The 16,630-nt window shown below is 42.6% G+C and overlaps 4 protein-coding genes across 4 annotated transcripts; 2 read left to right on the top strand and 2 right to left on the bottom strand.

The window, feature by feature from the left end:
- Nucleotides 1-69: 69 nt before the first annotated feature.
- On the bottom strand, nucleotides 70-3,323 carry MELLADRAFT_115563 (uncharacterized protein; the record flags this gene model as incomplete). Its single annotated transcript, XM_007406550.1, has 13 exons — nucleotides 70-508; nucleotides 626-640; nucleotides 707-882; nucleotides 949-1,056; nucleotides 1,135-1,517; nucleotides 1,600-1,753; nucleotides 1,837-2,056; nucleotides 2,176-2,265; nucleotides 2,357-2,399; nucleotides 2,519-2,538; nucleotides 2,637-2,650; nucleotides 2,734-3,071; nucleotides 3,184-3,323. The coding sequence occupies 12 exons, from the start codon at nucleotides 2,973-2,975 to the stop codon at nucleotides 267-269; spliced, it is 1,707 nt and encodes a 568-aa protein (XP_007406612.1).
- Nucleotides 3,324-5,297: 1,974 nt separating this feature from the next.
- Nucleotides 5,298-6,209, top strand: MELLADRAFT_94493 (uncharacterized protein; the record flags this gene model as incomplete). Its single annotated transcript, XM_007406363.1, has 3 exons — nucleotides 5,298-6,069; nucleotides 6,111-6,148; nucleotides 6,192-6,209. 3 exons carry the CDS (start codon nucleotides 5,298-5,300, stop codon nucleotides 6,207-6,209), a joined length of 828 nt encoding a protein of 275 aa, XP_007406425.1.
- A 5,315-nt stretch (nucleotides 6,210-11,524) lies between these two features.
- MELLADRAFT_60586 (uncharacterized protein) lies at nucleotides 11,525-13,170 on the bottom strand (the record flags this gene model as incomplete). The annotated part of the gene is made up of 7 exons (XM_007406549.1): nucleotides 11,525-11,581; nucleotides 11,629-11,819; nucleotides 11,888-12,190; nucleotides 12,264-12,377; nucleotides 12,402-12,494; nucleotides 12,672-12,758; nucleotides 12,999-13,170. The coding sequence occupies 7 exons, from the start codon at nucleotides 13,168-13,170 to the stop codon at nucleotides 11,525-11,527; spliced, it is 1,017 nt and encodes a 338-aa protein (XP_007406611.1).
- A 954-nt stretch (nucleotides 13,171-14,124) lies between these two features.
- On the top strand, nucleotides 14,125-15,485 carry MELLADRAFT_94495 (uncharacterized protein; the record flags this gene model as incomplete). Its single annotated transcript, XM_007406364.1, has 6 exons — nucleotides 14,125-14,299; nucleotides 14,388-14,558; nucleotides 14,628-14,686; nucleotides 14,784-15,003; nucleotides 15,066-15,173; nucleotides 15,241-15,485. 6 exons carry the CDS (start codon nucleotides 14,125-14,127, stop codon nucleotides 15,483-15,485), a joined length of 978 nt encoding a protein of 325 aa, XP_007406426.1.
- Nucleotides 15,486-16,630: the final 1,145 nt, after the last annotated feature.

Below are 16,630 nucleotides of genomic sequence, written 5' to 3' on the forward strand. Positions count from 1 at the left end.
AGAGAAACTAGAGAACCTAAGCCGGATTCAGGGAGCAAGGCAGCGAGCAATATATCACGCCGTCACAATAAGTCAAAAACCGATTGGGAGATATCATTATTGCTCCATCAAACGGAAAAAATACATTGATGGGATATAAAGGAAAAAAAGAATTATGATGATCATTTAGAAAAATACGAAGGATACAAATAGATAAAGGAAAACGTTTTTGAAAATGCGTATTTGGCTGAGGATACGATTCATCAAGTAAAAGATCCGACTGGTGATCATGCCGGTGAGTGGGTTCTAGTAGTAGATTGCTGTCGTGTTTCGACCGGTAAAAAGAGCATGCAAGCACATGAAATCAAAAACATACACACACTTAGATACATGGGCAGATAAATCGATGTGATCATCATGATCCCAGCGATCATAGGGGCCAAGATCCCGGCTAGTCGGCTGAGGGCCGATGCAATCCCGCATGCTGTGCCACGGATCATTGGCGGAGTAAAGACTTCAGGAGTATAACCTTTAAGGGGAGAATCAAGATTAAGCAGGAGTCAGACATTGAAGCAAAAAGAGTGTCACGGTGCTTCTTCGGCTCGTTCCTAGGCATCCTCGAACCACAACAGTACAAAGTACTCACCATAAATCACCGCGTCTACAGCAAAATACAAGTCAATGATAAGTGACGCGAAATGTGTACAACGTGGTTTGAGTAGCTTACACATCAATGTAGCTGCCAGTGAAATCGCCATCGAACTCATGATCACCCCTTTCTCCGTCCGTACGGTGATGAAGACGAGTGTTCCGATGGCCGTAAGGAAAGTCGAGAGGACCATGGAGTATTTCCGTCCTAACCTTGTTTCAATTAGCCAAGCGCCTAGGATACTACCTGGACAACTGCAACCCTTTCCCGATCAGAAGTGATGATATGATTTGTTCAAGTGTAGACTGATCAGTCCTAACCCTGCTACTGTGTACAAAACGTAGTCCCTCAACGTTTTCTCCAATCCATCGCCACCCATTCCAATCCTTTTTTCGAGATACTTGGGCAAGAACACATTGAAACATGTACTGTGATTCAGGATTGCGAGGACGAGTGGAAATTAACGACCATCAAGATGAAAACGTATCAAAACAGCTACTACTGACTATCCGAATGCCACCGTCGTCCAGATTGTCCATACTAATATCGTGGTAAGCCTCCAGTGGGGTGTAAAAAGATATTCGATCCTTCCAGTGAAATCATCCAAGCTTGACTTCATCACATCCCATACGGAATTCGAAGCACCGTTTGTGGTCTCGGCCAAAGCGGTATAGCCGGCTCTCCGCTGACGTTGTGATTGCATCACATCATCATAGTCTTCTTGATCATCTTCGACGTCAGCGGGTGAAAGCTGTAACGAATCTCCATTATGCTGTGATATTATTTCAAGAACAATGATGGCATCTGCGGTGCGACCGGTGGCCATCAAATATTTCGGAGACTCCTGGAGCTTGAATAAGATCACTCGGCATCCAAAGAGGATGAACGTCTGAAATGGGTATGAGCACAGATGGCGGTAGTTGTCAATAGCGGATTCGATAGAGCTCAGTCGACAGAAGTATGCGACTCACAATCACACCAAGAGCAATCAAGAGATGACGCCAACCACGGTTCTCCAGCTCAGGATTACATAAAAGGGTCTCGTTAGGTGCAGGCTCATGACAGCTTTGGCCAGGCAAAAATACCAGCCCGAGTACTGAAGCAATCACAGCTCCGATTGAGAAACTGGAAGCCGAAAAGGATGACCCGTGACATTTTCAGCTTCCTCAACATTCACGAATTTCGAGCAAGACTTACGAAAAACTGACAAAAATGAGAGAGCAGTCAAGAGATAATGTCGTGTTTTCGGAATATTTTCAAGAAAAAGCATTCCATCGGTTGGCATTGAGCCTCCAACACCAGTTCCAAGGCAAAAGAGTAGAAAGCAAAGAACTTCAAATGAGGGAGAAAATCCGCATAACAGTCCAAAGACAGAGGTCATGAGGAGGGTGCCGTTGAAAGGATGCCTGCGGCCATAGGAATCCGAGACTGCGGTATTGTTATATTGAATTTGAGTTCATAGATCAGAAGTCTGCATTGTATCCACTCTAAAACGTACGTGACCTCCAAATAGAACTTGAACCCTTCTATTCAAATCTTTCACTCACAATTTCCCCAGGTCCACGCCCCGACCATCATACCAGTGAATATTGAGGTAGACAGCAAGCCAATCCACCGGTCACTAACTCGAAAATGAACTGCATTTACAAATCAGAAGCTGATCTCTGGCACAGGGCTGCCTGCCTTACGGAAAATTCATAAGAAATGTGACCTTTCACATTCACCCACTTTGAACCCGGGGTAAGATGACAGCTACTGATTGTAGCCACATCTGCCATGTGAATCCATGTGAAGTGAAATTCAAAGAAAAGAATAATCAGTTATGTGACTTGGCTCTATCCTATTCTTGTTCTATCTGTACTACATTTTGGGGTAATCTGAAATGCTTACATTGTCGCACATCCAGCCAACTGAAGGAAATTACATCCGGACATGAATAGTATCAGATGAGCTCATATTCTTTCAAATCCTCATCTGACCAATGTAGCCTCTGGGATCTTGTACTTACAACCACAGAGCACACTGTTGAATTCACCATCGCCCCAGTCAAACGGAGAGAATTCAGACCCCAGATGCGCATTCGCCAGTAAAGGGAAAGGACTAACAGCAGTTTCCATTGGTACAAGCCCATGCCAACCTTTTCGAGGGTTTGGTCGAGTGGACTCATATTCTGAGGTGTAGTAGTAGTATCCTGATGGGCCAACAGAGGGGTCGACTCGAGAGGCGTGGAGTGTGAAGCTGGCTTGAGCTCCTTATGATTGGAATGATGATCGTAGGAAGCAGATGATCGTAACCTGGCTGGAGTCGATGAAGGGAAGTGTGGTAATGAAGCCCTATGAAGAGTCATTACGAAGAGAGTTGATGAGTTGAATTGTAGGATGTTTAGGGGAACAGCCAGGATGATAGGCTCGATGAGTAACGAGGAAGATTGGATTTGTTTAGGCTAAGTCGTATGTAGTATGATGATGAGCATATATGATAAGGTGAAGTGAACCACTTTTAAATCAAGTGGAATTCAAAACTGAGTTCCTGAAGTTGATGATAGATTCACTGACTTTGAATTGGATGGATGGTTTAAAAAGACCCTTTAAAAACGGTCAACAGTAAAAGTTTATCAAGCTGTATTGAGGAGATCTGACCAGGTCAAGAGACAAGATACAACGATCGATTTGCAAACCTGTCGTAGCCAAAGTTTGGGCGACAAAAGGAGGCGAACGCTTGAAGAGGTCACTTTCGCTACAGAGGGTTGCTTTCCATCCGAAAAAAAAGAAAACCATACATATCACGGCCAAGACAGTTCACAGTCAGTACAGATCACAAACCCGGAACGGAATTCGTAAGCGGAAATCACACCAAGATCACATCGATCAACTCTCATGAAACTCGTTCAAGTCCTTTGTCTGCTCTTCTTCGCTTGATCATTGGGTTCATATTGCTGAGTGATCACCTCCAGCGAAATTGACATTTGTTTGATTGAGCTTTCCGTTCAAGTTTTACATATTCTACCTAAGATGACACACTTGAAGCTTTACACACTTTGATTTGCTGGATCTCATATCTCATTAACCAAGACCCCATCATTATCCCAATGTGAACTGTTTTAAGTGGGATAGGATCTATACATGTTCTTTCATCAGTTCCAGCTATTCCATCTTTTTTCATCCCTTGTTTCGGCTAGGAATGGGGATAAAGCATCTTGAAATTACATTCACGGTGACATACTGACTGGTCAAATGTGGTCTCCAAAATGCAAGGAATATAAGGTTGAGGGACACTTTACCGACACGAGATGAGGTACCACTACCAGTATAGGAGAGTATAGGTCATTAAACTCAACAAAGTCCCACGCTGTGTTGAGTTTAATAGGTCATCTGACTTTTTTTGCTGTACTTTCTCATTGTTGGTCTCACGCTGAACAAGATCGATATGTGTTGATTCTCAATCTACTTCAAACGTGTTTCTTCTTAAAACACGCTGACAAACATACTTACAGGGTTGTCAAGATTAACAACGACTTTCAGCTGGTATGTTTCTGCAGACTTGGTGCGCTATGGACCCTTCCCCTCAACAAATACTTTGGAAGAGGGCCTGTAACAACCTGGGGAAGGAAAACCCATTTCCTTTGTGCATACATAGACATAGCCATACACTACAAAAAATTTAATGTATGCCGTACAGATTTCAAAAATGATCTTAATACAAAAATCAGATCACACATTTCAAAACTGAGTTCATTACAAAAATAATACATACAACATATGAGCCAAAATACAAGTGTAACGTGATAGATCCATTGATGAAGCCTTGGGGGAAGAAAGATGCTGGCGGTGTAGTCAGAATGTAAGGGCTCTAAGTCAATTTTGACAAATGAGTCAGGTTACGTAAATATTTGACACATTTCAAAAATCAATATAAATTGTATTTGAGTCATCCGTTTTTACATATGTAACACTAGGCGGTTGATGAATGAGAATATACCAATGATCAATCTTATCATACAACACCTTTCATCACGATCAAGGCACCACAGCCAAGTGTGAACAATGGATAGAATTTCACGGAAGGAAGTTTTTAGGTAACGAACCTGACATCACCCGTGTCTGACATATACATTAATGTAATTGAGGTCATTACAATATTGTAATGGCCTCAATTTATGTATGTCGCATATCTTCTCGATCCCAACACAACCAAAGAAAGGACTCTGCCAGGCTACAATACGACTCACTCATCAGATCTGATTGAATGGATCAGTCTGCCGTTGCATTGCAGAAGCCCTTGTCTTGCACTCATTTTTCCATCTCGGAGGACTCTTATCCTTTCATCCGATCACCATTATATGTAGTTGGTCTTTCGCCAGTCCAGGCAAGTCCCCCCATTCTCCCTTCAGCTGTGATTTGAGTTCGCTCGCACACATATCCAGATTCACGGTGTATGCCTATTTCGCTAATCCGTCACTTGCTATCTTTTATGCATCAAATTCACTGAGTTAGTCCTGATTCTCTAGCGGGAAATTAGGTTGTTCTTTGTGTTCCAACTCACCTATCCTTGGTCATCAACATGTAAGTCCAACAAAACTTCATCTCTCTGATTTCGTGGAGATCTCTTTTGCGTTTTGATGACACCTGATGTAACTTTATGACTTTGAGACTTCGGCAGATCTAATAAGATGGCAGGAAAGACGAAAAAGAAGACTCCTGGAAATTCTCCTGTCAATCAGGGAACCTCTCACGATTCAAAGCCAGCCCCGGGCCTCCCACCGATGTTAGGACCTGATCAGCCCCCACCTCCACCCCCCCACGAATCATCAATCAAGGTGTCAGGCGAGTTGTCAAACAAGATCTACTACAAGATTCAATCAATGACTAGCGATATGCGTGTATTTCTCCAACACGACTTCGAAAGCAAGTGGGAATTGATCAAATGCTACGATTACTACCGTATCCTTCTTCACTTTCATCCTGCTACCAAGTCTCGCCCAAACCACAAGAAACTCCTGTTGTACAATGCCTTCAAGGACAAAGTCTACCCTATCCTCAAGCCATACATGCTACCTCCTCCGCCTATCCCAATGCAAACTGAGTCCGCAGCTCGCAGGGATTTCAACCCGCTGAGCCGACGAGTCAAGAAAGAGCAACTTTCCACCGTGATTCTAGATTCCCGACCAATCACTGTAATACCTGCGGGTGCAGACATCCGAGGTTTACTTTATCTGTACCGAGAACATGTGGACAAGGACCTCAATATACCTGGCGATTCCGAGTTTATTCGAACACCAAGTGTTGTACCTCGTGATTTGGTCAAAGATCTTGTAATGGAGGAGCTTCGAATGACCTTGCAGGAACGTGCTCCACACGTGTTCATCCATTCCGTTCCAATGTCTCACACAGTTCTGGCCAATCTCTACATCATGTTTGTCTTAGGGGAGCCAGTTGAACCAGGTATGTTGGTTCGTGGGTTTCACTACTCGCTCCTTCGTAAGAATCCTTGATTGAATGGCATCGAGTCTACGTACATAAGGTTGGTTTGATCTTCTTTTTTACTTCAATCTTCTTGTTTCAAGTCTGCTGACACAATATGACTTTCGGCTACAGTCTCGGCTTGATTTGTCGAGTGAAGTTGAAGGATTTCTCTTTTCACGCTCAGCTTCCTTCAATCCAACAATGTACAAGTCATCATGTCATAACTACAGTGTAACGGATGCTCTCCTTTTTGAAAAATGAATCTATCTATTATTACTTGTCTAGATACTTGCTTGTAGACCGTGTTTGACTATCTACTCTTAAATTGGTCTAGTTTCTTTATAGTTTCAACTTTTATCTTTGTACAGTAGAACATCTGGCCAAAATGGTTGTTCCACGTAGTTCATACCCGTACCGGTGCTTCATCTTTTACCACTTGATCAGAATCTGAACTCTCCTCGAAGACGCCTGTTTCCACCGTTGTAGTCCTTCCCACAAATAAATCGCTTGACAATACAAAGATTTGTATTCCGGTTCATTTTTAATTGTATCATTTTGTTCTGGCATGCCTCCCAAAACAAACAGAAGCAAAGATGCGCATCGAATCGCTTGCCGCTGCCGAATTTATAAATGCTATCTCGGGAAATACCAAGATGCGTATGGCGTCACTCAAAACGGTGTCGAACTCGTACCGGAGACATTCGAATATCATCGATTGGCAGAACAACGGGAGAAAGCAATGTCCAGGTCTCTTGCTCACGAGACAGTGCAGACGACTCAATCTCCGACAACTCAAATCCATCAAGATATCCTTGCAGAACCTCTTGCACGCTTGAACTTGAATGCTGAATCCTCAAGCCGAAACTACCACCAGAGAGCCTCACGCTCCTTTCACGAAAGCATGCCATTACACGAGCCATCAATTAGTAATATCGCCAATAATCCTACCTCACATTCTTCTGACGAATCTCCTTTGGTCCTCTCCAAAGTCTGTTTGTCTGCCTCAAAAGCTCGAGATGAAGGAATCATTAAAGTGTACGATTGTGGTGAGACATTATGATATTACACTTCTTGTAGCTCTAATTAACAACTAAGAACTGAGTTTTTTCATTCATTTATGAACCCGGTCAAACAGATCGATTCCATACTTTTACATTAGAAACTATAAATCCACTGCTACTTCAAGTCGCCCTCATGGTAGCTCTCTTGAGTATATTTGGAAACCTATCAATGGCTACAGCGTCGTGGATTTTGGACTGCATGAAAATTACAATTGAATTAGCTTTGACTCACGGTATCAATCCTCTTTGCCCTCCTACGGCCTTAAGATCATCGGATGTATCAAATCTGTGCCGGATCCCAAAGACAATCACAACTGTGATTTCCTGGTTGAAAATCGATCCGTATCTAATCGAGATGAATTGCTGTCAACAGTGTTTTGCATTGTACCCCCTGGAACGCACTCCGAGAAATTGTACTCATCAAGTTTCTGCAATTCCTGGAGGCCCACCCGAGCAGGTCAACACTGAAACACCAACACCTTCTCCAGCTCAAAATTATGTACCTGATATTGCTGAGTTCGCAGAAAAAACTTGTGGACAACAATTGACAAAACTATCAAGAGGAAGATCAGTTCATGTGCGAAAATTTGCATTCCAAAGTCTTTCAGAATGGATCGCGCGCCTGCTCTCTCGTCCTGAAATTGAATCTTTACTAGACGAGTCTTTGGTGGAGTCTTGCAAGCCATTTGATCAGACTAAGCCCATAGGTGACATTCACGAATCAAAAATTTAGAAGAAATTCAAAGGTCCAGATGGAAAGCAATTCACCGGAACCAGTGGAAATCTCACATTTGGGATGTTTGTCGACGCAATTAACCCCTACGGAAATAAAACAAGTGGCCATCACGCGTCCATAACCTTCATCGTTATGGTTTGTCTAACACTTCCTGTAGAGATTCGACACCGACCTGAGAACGTCTTTGTAGTTGGTATTGCACCCGGCCCTTCAGAACCCTCTTTAGAGCAAATGAACTGGATCCTACGTCCCGTGGTGAATGAACTTCAAACTTTATGGAATCCGGGCCTCCTACTTTCACGAACTCATATGTACAAATCTGGGCGCCTGATTCATGCTGCACTGCTTCCTTTCATAGCTGATATACCAGCTCTCCGACGCTCCCTGGGTTTTCCAAGTGCAACAGCCATTTTTTTCTGCTCAAAATGTCTCATCACTAAGAAAGACATTGAAAATTTCGACAAAACAAAATGGAAAGCACGTACATGCGCTCAGCACAAAGTATGGGCATTTCAGGCTCGTGATTCAAAAACCGTGAAGGAGCGGCAAAAAATTTTCAAGACCCACGGTGTTCGTTACTCGGTACTTGTTGAACTTGAATACTGGGACATAGTGGATTATCATGTAGTAGATTCTATGCATAATCTCTTACTTGGTCTTCTGGCATGGCATACTCGAAGATTCTGGGCGATGAAAGATGAGAATAATGCTGATGAGGGCGTGGAGCCAATAACAAATGTCGAGCTTCGAGACCTTTTCAATGAACACGCTGAAGCACACAAACATCAAGAAAAAAGTTCAGATAAAAAAAAAGAAGACACTGATGCTGATGCTGAACCAAATGATCAGGATGAAGATGGCTTTAATATTGGTGAAACTTCTTTTGGGAATGAGACATCTCCCAGTGATGAAGACTACAACATTCTAGGTGAATCAGGGTGGAATGGGAGATGGGAGGCTCCCCCTTTTGAAGAAATAATCTTTGATGCTACAATGCTTCAAAATATTAATTGCCGCCTTCAAAATATTCATATCCCTACATGGATCAAGCGTGCTCTGCCTATTCTGGGAAAAGCCTCATTTGGAAAGCTTAAGGCCGATGAATGGAGAAATCTTTTCTCAATACAATTACCACTGATCCTTATACCATTGTGGGCTGATCAAGATAACGTGAAGATGTCTCTCCTTCGGAACTTTCTGCACCTAGTGTCACTTGTCAATCTTGCTCTGAAACGTAAAATGACATCAAATCACATCAAAAGCTACGAGCATCACATTCAAAACTACCTCGAAGGCTGTGTTGAATTATTTGAACATTGTGGCTTGGCTCCAAACCATCACATGGCTCTTCATTTGTCCGAGCTGCTTGAGGAGTTTGGTCCAGTGCGCACTTGGTGGTCTTTCTTTTTTGAAAGATTGATGGGAAGCATCCTGAAAGGCTGCCACAACAATCACATAAGTGAGTTTTTTTGTGCTCAAAAAGAAAGAATAAGATTCACCAAACATGTTTTTTTATGTAATTAGGCGAGCTTCCAATAACTTTTATCAAGAATTTCTCACGAGCTGGAAATCTTGCTGCTCTTCTTGAAAACGAAAAAATGCTGGATGCGCTCAAGCCCTATCTTTCTAGGTTACGGTCTTTGTATGAACCCATAGAACCTATACCAAAGCGCCTTTCAAACTCAAATGCGCAGCCCGTCAGACCCGATATACTCAAAAAGCTAGCTGAACGCTTGAACAACGAAGATCAGCAATACCAGTGGATGGTTCCAGAAGAGTTGTGTTTACTTTCAGATGATGATGCACTGGCGTATGAATCACTTCGGCCTCAGGCGTTCTTTTATAAGCGGATCATGCATAATTCAGTGTCATTTTCTTCTTTTAGCAACAGTCAGAATGATAGTTTTATTGAGTTCAAGATAGGTAATACTGGTGTTTGTGCTTATGGGCGCATATTTTCCATATTCACCCATCGTCGGTCTCCAACACGCTCAGAAAACATTTTTGATACATGGCTTCATGTGCAACGTTTTCCTCAAATACCTGCTACCCTTGCAAAGTTTAATCCTTTTCGTCACACAAAAGGATTCCACACCGAAACCTGTTTACGCGCATGGGGACCAACCGAAGATTGTATTGTGAGATTAGACGAAATTGTGGCACATTGCTCATGGGTAATGTTCAAGGCTGGGGAAATTAACTCGAACTTAAAGATTGCTACGGTAGGTTTGGTTTCTATGTCCAGATAGATTTCTTTAATCAAAATATTTGTAGCAGTCAAGGTTATGTAATTACACATAGTCTATTCAAATGAAGGAAAAGAACAAAAAAAAGCAACCCTTGTTTGATGTGAATCTAAAGTTGAAATCTTTGGACAAGTCTATGTACAAAGATCAGCTTGAAATCAAGGGAAGGCAAAAATTGTAAGCTTGGTTGGATGTAAATCTAGAGTCCAATAACAGGACAAGGTTATGCACTTACAAATACCATCTTCAAATTGTGGGAAGGAACGTGAAAAGAAACGATCCTTGTTCAAAGTGAATCCAAAGTTTCGATGATTCCAGTCAAACCAATTTCAGGTTTGACTTGTAACATAATTTGACCCTTCGAGCCAAGCTTTTCAAGGAAGCTTGTTGAGTAGCAGTCTTTGGGAAGTCCTTCGGGTGGTGCTAAAAGACTTTCTGGTGCGTCATCACGCCGGATACGCGGGCGAGATGGTCTCCCTCGCTGTGGTGAATTTGAGCCTCCAGGAACGCTTTGATCCACTCTTCCCTTGCGCGCGTCCAAGCGAACCAGGACTCCTTCGAGGTCCATGCTACGCCAGAGAAGTTTCCGAGCACAAATTGAACCTTTGCCAGGAGTAAAATCGTGCCCCTCTTCGACATCCGTCTCATCATCGCTACAAGCGGGCGGGATGAGTTCTAACAAAGGCCACAAGGCTTTTTCTTCAAGCGCAACCTTGGTCCGCATCTTTCTCAACTGAAAGGTCAATGTTAAAGGTGAGGTCAGCCGTTTTCACCATCATTCAAGAATTGATCACAAGACATACGTACACGGCATGAACGTGTTGCACGTCGTATACTTGAAGCCATGCGTTCTTTACGTTCGTTGTCCCATGTCTGCTGACGATATCTGAAACTCGTTCAATTTTCGATGATTTGATAGTGTCAGCGTGGTGATGTAGGCAACAACATAAATACTTCATACCTTTTCATTAGCGTCTGTATATGAGACAAGAAACATTTTTTAATGTATGGAACATTGTCCGTATCGAGAGATACTCCGTTGTACACTCCCAAATCCACAAGTTTAAAGAAGATTCTCTCCGAGAGACCCCATATACGTTTGTTTTCTTGGGAAGATGGCGATTTTGACAAGTTTGGGCGAAAAGATTTGACGTGAGCTGCATTCATTAACTGCCACGTAACTGAGAGTTGTTGAGGTGAAGCTTCTTGATGTCCCGGGCCATTTGGATACGGTAAACACGGGTCAGAGTCAGAGTCCACATGTCCACGGTCGGATTGCTGGTGTAGGTCAATAACAACATTGTCCAGATCTTCTTTGCAATTCCATTCCTCCTGCTCTTCGGTGGTTGCTGGAGGTGGAAGAGGATCAAGCGCCGATTTGAGTCCAAACATCATTTCAATATGGAACCGGATGCATGCCTGATATGTGCAGAAAGAGAATCCATGAACTCCAAGCATCATAACCAAAGAGAAAGACAAGACAAAGGACACTTACCGCCGTGCGTCCCCCGCGTGCCTGACTGCTTTCTTGTTCGGCGTGATTTGCAAGAGACGTCTTGACAAAATTCGATAAGCTCTTAAATTCACTTTCAAGGGTTTCGATCCTTTTGTTTGCCTTGACCAGTGCCGCTCTGCTTTCTTTCCATAACCTGGTGAGCTCTTGGAGAGAAAGGGAGGTTTTGGAGGCTGTTGATATTGATTATTAGTTTGGCTGGCAAAGTTCGACGTCATCACGATAGAAGTTTGGAACGTACTCTCCTCATCTGTCGCTACTTTTTCAGAAGCTACTTCATCCTGCATACCTTTTGATTTGGTGGGATTTTCATTCTCGTCGGGATCGTGATGTTGATCTTCAAACATCTCATCGTCCTCAGGTAAATATTCACTCTCAGACTCTCTTCGCTCTTTCTCTTTACCTTTCCTTGATTTTCGCCGCATCCAATGCTCTTTTGACAAGTCCGTAGGTCGGGGTCGAGGGTACGCAAGGGTGCCATGTTCCAAACTGGGAAGATGTTCAGATGAGCGCTTGTAGCTGGATTTCCTGGACGTTGAACTCCCTACAATAATTTGTCAAGTCGGTGAGACATTATTACTTAGACTTTGACATCGTGAAAAAGTATAGAAACTCACCTTCAAGGCTTGGATTGTCCATGACCAATGTCGAAGCAACTCTTTCGGGAGAACCGCTCTCTGGTACTGGAGATGTTGAAGCGCCCATAAGCAGTAGCGCCAGAGACGTACAAACTAAATTAAATGAAACAGACGTACTGTCTTCTTTGTCTTTTGTGTTCACCGAAAAGGTGAAAGATCCTTGCATGACATTTGAGGGTTCGGGTTGAACATCGGTCACGGGGAGTATGACTCAAAGCCCAGTAATTTCAGTTTTTGGCGGATACAGTACACTTCGACTATAAGATATATATCAATTAGACGTACTCAATTCTTCATAACTTCTACAGCATTCGATGAGCTTGGGTTTATCCATTCCAAAGGTGTCCACACCAACGTCACACAACATGTTTTCCAGCTCGCTGTTACTGTAGATTTGAAAGTCAATTTCCTTCGAGTTGGTTGTAACAGCCTGATCCTCTGCTGTCGATTTGTCGCCTGGGTCTTCAGCTATATCTAATGACAAAGAGGTGGTTTTTGCCTCTTTGATCAAAAGTCTTCCTTTCTTTTTCGACACATGACGGTTTTGTAGAAGCTGCAGGAGACGGGTTCAAGAAGTTTTTGGGCCAACCGAGATAACACCCTCTTCGAGGTCTTTTTCTGGACAATTTCGCACGTAAGTCAAGCTTAGCTAGCGCAACATCATCGATCCACCCCAAAAATTCATCATCACCACTTTACTCGGAACATCCTTACTCTTTTTCTTCGAACGTATCACGACTTCTTGATCATCCTCCTCCACATTGCTTTGTTTGCGTTTCAATCTGGAAGGATTTTCGTTTCTTGATTTGGGCGGATCGATGTTGATTGGAGCGTTCTCGCCACCTGCGGAGGAGCGAAGCTTCCGTTGAACACTAGACCCTCGCATGATTATGTGCAGACAAATGAGTTTAAAATTTTAGAAAAGTAGAAATATCCCAGAGCAGTTGAGTAACGAAACAAGATAAGAACGAAAGGAAGGATGGTGATGGAAATTAACGTAACTCAACATCAGATGCTTTTATGAACAATCTTTACTTGAGGCTCATGAAATGACTGGGAACCAAAATGACAAACTTTGAGTGGGCAACGCATGACATGACATGACTATAGCGCTGAGATCATTTTCACATATTCATCCCAAGCTTGGGGTAAGCAAGAGTCCTTCCTCATGATTGGATCCGTTGTTCAGAATACCACAAAGTTTGTGGTTCATCACGATCTGACTTTTCGTAATAAGTAAGAAAGATAATACATAAGTAATCTATCTATAAGACAAAAATTCGGGAAATGTCGAAACACTCGATCTAGATCTGGGATTACAAAGGTTGTAGTACTACATTTCGGGCCGGATATCCAATTAAAATCCAAGCTGATTCTTTGTATTAAGGTCATTGACTCTCAAACCATCTCGTGGATTCCAATTTTCACCAAAATCACCAACGACAACGGCATATATCAGCATATATCACCCATCATTCGGCCTGCCCACGAACAAACACGAATGATTACCGGCCTTTCATCATGCAACCTCGGCTCCTTGCTAGGTCCATCACCCTACCCCCACCCCTTTAATATCAATATACAAAGCAACCGCTCAATCATTACGAAATACATTACAAATCCCCTTTTTGAAACTTGCGCTCATACCTTGACTCGACTTGCTCATGATCTCAGACTCCTGCCTTCACAATCAAGTTATAATCTCGACTCCGACTCCGTAGGCCTTCATGCAAGTCTAGTCCTCTTCCCAAACCGTCGACGTCTTCACATCTTATATACTTTCTTATTTATTTTTCTGTTGAATTACAATATCCTCTTACATTACAAAATCTGTGTTGACATGTACACAACTCCCTCTCAAGATACCGAACCATCTGCGCTCAACACCAATACCTCTGCAAACAGTAGTAACCAGACTATGATCGACCAGTCACCTATCACAAACTCTATCAATATTGACTACAGCACAAGTGAAGCATCTCTCTCTCAGCAAGTTGAAGTGGAGCAGCCTCAATGTATGTCGAATTCAAATTCATTCATTTGTTTCACTGTCAGATTGTCATCCTATACTTACAAGCCTTGCACGGCGATGATTATTATTAGACTTTGATCCAGCCTCAGAAAACCAAGAGGCCGTGTTGAATGATTTGGATCATTATCCTCAACTTCAACAGCTTCGATTATCTTCTCCCACAGCCTCTTCACTCGCATTCAAAAAGCGTCCTGGCTCTGAAGAATTGGATTTGTTACATCCATCAAAGCGCAGAGGAGTTTGTAGGTCATCTATATTTACACTTTATGTTTCAATTCATGATACCCTGGCTAACATATATGATGTAACAGGTCAAACGGAAGACAAGACTCCAACTCGAGGGAAGTCCAAGATGACTCGAACCAGAAAAGTGAGTGTTCCTTAGAATTCCCTTTATATACTTCGACCTGGTTGATAGATCTTGCTGATCTCGCATTCATGGATTTCTGTCTTCAAAACAACCAAAGCCATCGAGAATGTCGTCTCTCCAAGCAACCGCACCAATCATTCCTGATCAGCTTGACAATATGTCGGTCCCTTCCCTTCAGGCGTCAACCAGCATCCACGACTCCAAGAAGGAGCATGAGGTGTCCAATCTCAATTCCCAGCAGCAATCTAGTCCCTCAAGCCAGACAGCTAGTGATGGTGATGGTGTCTTTCAAACTGACCCGCCACAAAAAATTGGCAGTAAGTCTGAGCTACTCTCACTGCAATCTTCATTTCTCACTGTATCATTTGATTCAACCCAGTACACAATCTCGAAGAGAAAATTTCACATCTTGAAAGCACAATCGACACATTGATGTCCCTCATCAAGGACAAGATGTTTCAGCATTCGGAACAAGAAAGAAAGAATGGTATGTGAATTGTAATACTTATCGTGACCAACCCGACACACTGGCTGACTTCTGTTTGTGTTCTCAGCTGCTAGATTTGAGCGCCAATCCAACCTCCTTGACAGCGCCAACAAAGAAATTGGCTTACTTAAGTCCAAGGTTGAAGTTCTAGAAAGCAGTGTGATGGATCTAGAGCATGAAATGACCTCTGCGCACTTAACACTAAGAGTGCATGCTAGAATAATCCGACGTATTTCAGGACTTCGATATGATGATTTTGAAGTAGAATACGATCAAGATTCCTCTGACTCGCCTGATTCGTTTATTTCATAAGGTACAATGCCACTCTTGAATACGATCACATGCTTGATAGATATACATTGTTATCAATCGGAATGTGTTGGATGAAGCGTACCTTTCCTTTCACATCGATATTGATTTGTATTTTTAGTTTCTGTCTTTCTCTCAACTCTAAATGTCTCTCACATACATACAAAACACGTGTGACTTGCTGAAATCAATTTGGATCATGTACCCATCTAGAAGTAAAGAACAGCTGGGAGTCCATGAGATTCTTCATAGTGTAGAATCACATGTAGGTTGAAGATGTTATCTATGAGTACAAAGTGACTGCTCCCGTTGTCGTGCTCTCTTTGGCGCATTATAGTCTCAATTACAGTCAAAACATCTTCATGCAAGTTATTACATGGATGAGATACAAGAAATAAATATACTTCTTTATCATAGATGGATTCTTTTCCAATTGGTTTTTACGACCAGATACAACATCACCGAATCTCATGTTTCATCATTGAGCCCCATCAGAACCTTGATCTTCTGAGCTCCCCTCTGTTTGATCCTGCTCCATCAGACCTACAATTGCATCATCATGGATCGAGATTGCTTTTACTGTGTTTTCCAACTCTTTACGCAATTCAAGCACTTGATGCTTCAAGGATTTCAACTCATCTTCCATTGTTGGAACGACTGAAACTTTCCCCTCAAGGTAATCTGCATTGTTTCTCATGTGAGAAATAGATTGATCTGGAGCACATCTGTCAGCATTTTGGCCAGCGTGCAATCTGGGATGTTGAATCAACACACCAAACTCCTCCAGTCGTATGCTCTGGCGAAACAGAGTCGTCGAATTTGTCTCGATTTTGTCTCCCATCTGTGCTGTAGAAACCTCAAGCGCACAGACTTTGAAAGATGCACGCATCAGAACATACATTGGGTTTTTCTGCAACTTATCGCACTCACTGCGTTCGTCGCGGCTTCTTTCTTCTAAGAAGATGTCGATTCCAGACTTTGAGGTCCCTTTAGATGTCATTTTAGGTGACGGGTCAAAAGGTATAGGTGGAATATCCTTTCCAATCACTGGACGTATACAATTGTCAATGTATGAATTTCAAGCCTTGAAAAATATAAAAATGAAAAAATCTAACCCAAGTTTCCAGTGTCCAAAACTTCTGAATCGG

This window comes from Melampsora larici-populina, assembly GCF_000204055.1.
Source record: "Melampsora larici-populina 98AG31 unplaced genomic scaffold MELLAscaffold_6, whole genome shotgun sequence".
Lineage (NCBI taxonomy): Eukaryota > Fungi > Basidiomycota > Pucciniomycetes > Pucciniales > Melampsoraceae > Melampsora > Melampsora laricis-populina.